Source organism: Hipposideros armiger, unplaced genomic scaffold (assembly GCF_001890085.2).
Source record: "Hipposideros armiger isolate ML-2016 unplaced genomic scaffold, ASM189008v1 scaffold_1164, whole genome shotgun sequence".
Lineage (NCBI taxonomy): Eukaryota > Metazoa > Chordata > Mammalia > Chiroptera > Hipposideridae > Hipposideros > Hipposideros armiger.
This window is the reverse complement of record NW_017732514.1, coordinates 357013-364312: the sequence shown is the minus strand read 5'-3', so window position 1 is coordinate 364312 and position 7300 is coordinate 357013. Positions and strand designations below refer to the sequence as shown.

The window sequence follows — 7300 nt, the reverse complement described above, 5'->3', positions numbered from 1 at the left end:
TTAAAAATGGCGGTATGATAGTACCATTTGCTTGGCAGGCTATCTACTTTTTTGGTATAATATCATCTATTGTTGATTTTTTTTTCCATGAAAAGCTTCTCTTTGCAGTTGTGTATTTTATTTTATCTTACTGCCACTAAAATATAAAGATGGCTAAAAAATTAGTGCATTTTACCATTTCTATGAAGGCTACAGCTAAACAGTGGTTTTTAGATAAACATTAAAGGTTACCTACTCATTTCTAAGGAAACAACAAAATGACTACTTGATTTTCTTTTTCTTTTCATCCAGATAGTATGGCATTGGTTAGAAACAAATATTCTGCCTATCATTATTTTATCATTTCATTATGGGCAGAATAGTCTTCCTTGCTTTGGCATCCATATTGGGCTGTCCCTAGAGATGGGATGCGCTTTATTTTCATTAAAGTAATGCAGACAGCTTTTATTTGGTTCTTCTAAGAAGCCAATAAATATAACTGTCCTGGTAGACCTGGGAGGAAGGTCATGCTGCAGTGGGAGGCTTTGCATGAGAATATGCCTGGAGGCCAGCACCTAGGGCATTTATGATGGAAGTTACTTCAGCTGCTAAACATGCACACACAGGGCATAGGAACCACAGGCATCAAAAGGAAGACTACTTAGAACATTAAAAAAAATAAAATTGGAAGTTCAAAAAGTATCTATCTAGATTCAATAACTATTCAGAAAAATGGGGGAGGGAGGCGGTATACAGGATGGAATTGGGCTTAAAAATACATACTTTTTTACTCAAATAATGACAAGGTATGTTAAAACCGAGGAGGAATCTTTGCGGTGAGGAAGTTTTGTTGGAGAATAAATAAGCATGGATGCTATCATGCTTTGTCAGGTAACAATCATCTCATAATGGGTGCTGTCTGCAGACATTTTGATGATGTCATAGTCCACATTTTTTCTGTCATTTTTTAGGTTACTAGGAAGTCACTGTTGAAAATATTCTAGGTCCATGTTTACAAAGGCACAGTAGTACTGAAATTCAGAGTAATCACTATCGNCCCTAATGCCCACTCAGTGCCCTAATGCCCACTCAGTGCCCTAATGCCCACTCAGTGCTCCCTGGTGCTCCTTAGGCCAACCTCAGGGAGGGGTAAGTACAAACAATGGAATCTCTTTGGATCAGTAGAGCCTGAAGGGTATTTCAAGTTGAAAATTTCCCCCTAGAACAAGTTGAATGTTATAGTGTGTTATAGTTTGTAGTGACTTAGTCTAGGATGTAAGTATTTGTACAGCTAGCACATGGAAGGTGCATAATAAGTATATGTTGAATAAGCGAGTAAATGAATATTCACTATATACATTTCCCTAGTAAAACCGATTCTCAGCTGTACAAGACAAAGAATTCATTTTGTATTCCTGCTGTCACATATTGGATTCCATTCAATTTATAAACAATACTTAGAGTTCTTTAGCTTAAATATGCTATTCTCTGTCTATGGCCTATATTTAGTATTCTTAATGTTTTTAGCAGGGTCATAGCCTTTGTTAAGAATTCGGTGAAAAATATGAAACCTCTTCTCACACAAATGCATTCCTAGACATATCCATACAGAATTTTATTTACAAGAGTAGGAGGTTCACAGGGCTCCCAAGTCTCGCTGTGACTCCTTAGCGATCCACGGACCCTCGATTAAGAACCCGTGAGGACAATACTATGATTCGTCCACAATCAGTGCTGACTAGAAAACCTCTGAGATCTTGCGCCCCTCTTTTCTCTTCATTAGTCGGAGCTCAGTGACGGCATTGCTGTCCTCGTGGGAAGCAATGATCGAGTCCAGGGAGCAATCAGCCAGCTGGAAGACACCTGTAAAACAATTGAGGTAAGTCCAGACTCCATGGGAATCTAAACCAAGCCTGGGCTCCTAGGGGCTGTGGCTTCCTCAGCATCACACCAGAAACCCCCGTTCCGACATGTCAGCCTCTCTGTATAAAATGGCATCCTTCCTGATATGTCTGTAAAATACTCACCTTCTGGCACAGGAAGTTACCACATTAGCCAACAAGGCAGATTTTACCACATTTACTCAGGTTCTGTTACACATGTTGTTCTTTCTTGGTCAACAACCCCTTTGGAAAGATTAGCTACAAGAAAAATAATTCCCAGTAATGGAAATGAGTGTTGTTCGCCATTCTAGCATAGTTTCCTTGTGGAAATCCTAACAGTCTTAAGAAATGCAAGTTAGTGCTTTAGGAATTGATGGACGGGTTTGGGCTATATATCTGGGCTCTAGCAGTGGGCTGTTAGGGGCCGGCAGGAGGAGAAAGATGGGCCTGACTGTGGTTAGAGAATGGTTCAGTATCTGGGCGCTCATGGAGGCCAAGTTCTGGCTCGTTCGACTCTGCTTGCCTTATGCCCAGCTCGTAAACCTGTACCTGGCTCGTAAACACTCAATGTAAACTTGATGAACAAATGGATGAATGACTGGCTATTTAGCTCACACTTAGGTTTGGCATGTAAGAAATACTGCAAATCCACTTTTTCTCAGGATCACATATAAACTATATAATTGCTGAAGGCAAAATGCTGATGCCTAAAAAGGTTTAGCTCTGTGGCAAATATCTTTTCAAGATTTGAAGATTCAGACTGGTTAAGCCATGCTGCAGAGGGAGCTGGCAAGACATCAGGGTCTCTGGCTCTTTACCCTGGAGTCGTTTATTACTCCCTCCCTGCTCTAAGCTTTGGGGTGATTTGTTTTTTCAGTTGGACCTCAGGTACAGAGAGTTGAGGCACTGTACTGCTCAGTTCATGGCTTATCGTCTTCAGATCTGTGGGCAAGGCCCCTCCTGTTATCTATTTATTTCCTTTTATCTGCATTCCCCACTCCTATTCTCTCCTTTGTCCATAACCACTCTAACATGTTTGATGTTCCATTTACCTGTATTCTTATAAAATGTGTATTGTTTTGTTTGCCTGTCTTTTAATTTGATAAATGGCATTGTGTTGTATTTCTCATTCTGCTCCCTACTTTTTAAAAACTAAGCATTGTTTTTTAGATCCACTCGCATGTACATTCGATCTTACAGTTTTCTCCTCTGTAAAAATGGAGCAATCAAAGTACCCACTTTATAGTTACTGTGAGGAATAAGCATAAACAAAATGCTTAGCACAGGGCCTGGCATATGTGGGTGCCCAGTAAGCACCCTGTTCTTATTACTGTATCATTAGAAAGTCACAGTCTATCAAAAGCCAATGGCCAGTTCCTAGATGATGACTTAGGACATTGGCCATAATCATCTCATTTTAGATTTACACATCATTTAAAGTCAATCTCCTCTTTTCTTTATACTCAGATCTTTGAAAAGATCCATGATAAATCTGGGATCCATTTACAGAAGAAAAATGTTTTCTCGATGGAAAGCCCAAAGAGATTCCAACATGGACAATATAACCTTTCACTTATTTACAGTAAAGACCACATACAACTTAATCATTGAGCCGTGAATCAGCACTCCGGTGTGGTTCCACGCTGAGTCTTGAGAGTATAAATAGGAATGTGGTGCTTGTAGGCCAGTGAGGTAAACTCTATACTCATCTCTAGTGGGGCCTTCATCAGAGACCTCTGTGGGAGAACAGGCGCTCTGTTTAGGCTGGGAACACATACAGGAGAAAAGTCCTGTGAGTCACAGTTGGCCCTGAGCAAATGCAAACAACTCGGCTCCATTTAGCCAGCACCAGAGGACTCTGGGAGCACGAGGAGAAACCTGACAACCGTTTTATTTTCGGAGGCTGGTCAGGGTGCAATAAGAAGCCGCTGTTTTTGTTTTTGTTTTCCATCGAGAAAGAGACCAGAAGGAACAGGTTTGAAGTTAAGTCACAGAGGGGATTCAGTACGGATATCAGGAAGGACTTCCTGGCAGTGACCATCGGGGTTATTACCCCTATTATTACTGATAAAAACATTCACCGAACATGATACACTTTTATAACCTTACTGCAAGGTTACTAGAGGAGGGTATGTAATTGTCGCCTGCAAGGCTTCAAGATGAGACCGCAAATTGGAAGGAGTCTTAAAAGTGACCATCCCTTTCACCTGTTTATTTCACTTTGGGGATTTTACCTTAAGGAAATTAGATGAAAAAACAGTATATAAAAGGTTATGGAATGTATATATTCATAAATAACCCCATATACATTCACAGGAGGAAAAATCTTCAGAAATTAAAAGGTTAAAAGCGTGACGAGTGGGATTACAGGTGATTTTCAATGCCTTTCTTATAGATTCCTGTATTTCACATTTTTCTCTCACGAGCCTAACATTTTAAATAATCATGAATGAATGAATGAATGAATGAATGAATGAGTATGGCTCAGATAAGTACAGTTCTTTCAGATCAGTGTAGGTGGCTCATTTGGAGATGGAGGGGTTGGCTCAGAGCCCCCACAGAGGTCTCTGATTTTATGATTCCTGCTTGATGCCAGTGTCCTCCATTCAAAGAAGCCCTGAGGACAGAGCTACCACAAATGGCCACACTGTGCGCACCGATCCATAATCAGTGAGGCAATCTGTAGAGCCAGGGCCTTATCCATGGGCAGAGCACCAGAGGCTCATGTCGTGCCAGCCTGCAGGCAGCACAGGGTGAAGCACACCAGGCCCTTGGCTCAGAGTGAAATGGTCCTACCTTTCCAAGCAGGTGAATTCTGTATCTGGGGTCAGGGTCTCAGGGCTCCTGGGTCCCGTGTTCTGTCTGGGGTTGTTGTTGTCCTTTATGGCTCTGCTCGTTGCCTGCCTGGAAACATTTCCTGAGAATGTGGCTGCTGACCAGGAGGTGGGGAGCACTTGTTCAAGAATCCTCCTTTCTGATTGGTGGGGAACCCCTGAGGGATGGGAAATGGAGCAGCCCCTGGGGTGGGTTCGCTGCTTCCCTAATTACCTCTCCTCTCCTCACATGGGGCCCTGACACCTGCCCTTTGGTAGTAGTGCCCGTTCCCTGCACATGTCTAATTTTGTCCCTAATCATGCAACATCGTCCGGGGCTGGCCTGGGCGGGCACCTGGCCCAGGACTGGCCCTGGAGAGCTGCTGAGCTTAGGGGAAATCTCACTGTGGACTCTGCGTTGTCCTTTAAAAATAATGTGTGCACTTGCTGTGCGTTTACAGTAATGATGAGACTGGCTTTGAGAAGGACTATAGTCACAAAAGGGCGGTCTGAACTGTGTCGGAGTGGAAGTGGCATGTCCCTTGGTGCTGTGGGCTGATGGTGGATGAAGGAGCCTTTGGTCCTTTTAGCCCTCCTAGCTAAATGTGGCTCAGCCAGGGACGTTCCCAGAGCATTGGGACAATGCAGGGCATTGGAGGGCCTTCTGGGCTGTTCTAAATGAGCTAGCATGGTCTATCTGGAGCTACATTTGCCTTTCCAAGCCTGGAGATGTTCTGGGACAGGCTGGGACTGAGAAGAGGGCTGCTGAGAAGGTGGGAGTGGAGAAGTGTACTGTCTCGGGAACTCTCTGCTTTCAGAAAAGTGTGCCCGACTCTCATTCTTCATCCCTAGAAAACGTAACCTCCTTCTTATAGTCTTTACAAACGGCACTTATCCTATGTCACTGGACCCCACGAGAGCAGGCTATTAATACTGGCCCTCCCACGGCAGTCGGGCAGGCAGGCTAGAAATAATCCTGTCCCGTGTGGATGCCTGTCTAGGGGAAAGAGCTACAAATCGAGTAATAAATATTTGATCTTGAGCATTTCTAATATCTGAAAATGACAACTTTAATAAAATCTTCTGATGATTTTGCCATGAGAACAAATCCACTATATTTCCAAAACACTGATTTTTACCCAAACAGCTTTGAGACAGTGTCCATACAGTTACAAATATGAAGTATGAATACAGTAAGAACCATGTTAATGGGCATGCCCAAATTTTTAAGGCCATATTCTTAAGGTAATATGTGCTTAAAAGAACAGATTTCAGAGTTTGAGTTTTAGCTCTGCCATTTACTTAGATGAGTTTGGGCAAGTTACTTCAGCTCTCTGTCCCTTAACTTCTTTAACAAAACAGTGGGGATAATAATAACCTTCCTCATAGTGTTGTTGTAATGCCTAAGTTGGGGTAAGAGGCACATGCCAGGGGCTCAATAAATGTCACCTTGCACCATCCTCAGAGTCAGCTAGGAAAGAGCACATTTATTCTAATGATGCTAACGGTCATTAAAACCACTGGAGCATGTGTAGCATCTTTTAAATGGTGTCAGAATAAGCCCGTCAGGGTCTTGGTCAATTACGATGGCAGGGCGAAGCAACTCCCTGCAAAGAGATCAACTGAAAGTGAATGCAAATAGATATTCGCTCTATCTTTAAAGAGGCTTTGTGGTAACTTGAACTATTGGCCACCAAGGGAGGCTGAGCCTCTTCTGGGAAACATACTAACTCTCCACAGAAGACAGGAGTCTGTTAAACAGCTGCTCAGCTTGCTGGGGCCTCATGGCTTTCTCAAGGAGCTTCTAAATGATCTGGACTAGCCCAGAAAACCCACAATGCCAAGAACCCCAGGGGTAAACATAGAGTTCCCATAAATTTTAACGCAGTTATCTTTCTCAGTGGATGACAACACAATGTGGTAGAAAAACGCACGCCTGTGGGAGCCCCGAGGCCCAAGGCCACTGAACAGAGTCGCTCCACTGAGCATCGCACAGAGGTGCCCCACTGGCAGAGAGCGGCCAAACTCCAGCCCATGCACCTGGAGGGATAGTCTTCTTCTAAGTTGTCTGACCCTTTTCTAGTGCAGCCTGGCAGAGACCCGGGTTCTCACCCCAGTCTGCACTCATGGGACTACTTCCAAGGGCTTGTAATGGGCCTTCATGAGTGAGGGGTTGGGCTTAATTTTCTCAGGAGAATCTTCCTATCTACCTCGAGTGGTTCTTTCTTTAATATTATTAATCTACTGTCTACTTTCACCCCCTTTTTCGGGGGTGGGGGCTCGAAGAGCTGGGGAAGGAAACCCTGTTTGGCGTTGTGAAAGGAATTTTGAAGTACTATTTCAAATGAAGCTTCAGTCGGCACTTCCAGACCCAGAGCTGCAGCTCTAAACAAATGTGTCTGGAATGGAGGAATGTGGTAGAGGTGAATGGGCTGGGTACAGCCGGCTGCTTATTGACAAGTGGTGGGGCTAAGAGCTTATCTTCAGCTCTATTTTGGTCACAAAGCCATGCTCCTTACATGGTAAGAGCAGTGCTCACAATTGTCTCAGGATTTTCCTGTCGTGGCCATGGCATATTGCCAAGCTGGACTCACATTGCAGGGCTAGAACATGGAATTTGTGACT

General features: G+C 43.6%; 1 protein-coding gene across 14 annotated transcripts in view; it reads left to right on the top strand.

The window, feature by feature from the left end:
- TRIM55 (tripartite motif containing 55) overlaps positions 1-7300 on the top strand; it is a 61291-nt gene that overhangs the window by 23976 nt on the left and 30015 nt on the right. For all 14 annotated transcript variants that reach the window (XM_019632687.1, XM_019632688.1, XM_019632686.1 and 11 more), the window contains one exon: positions 1763-1858. In XM_019632687.1, coding sequence (XP_019488232.1) covers positions 1763-1858 — 96 coding nt within the window. The remainder of the gene's footprint in view (positions 1-1762; positions 1859-7300) is intronic.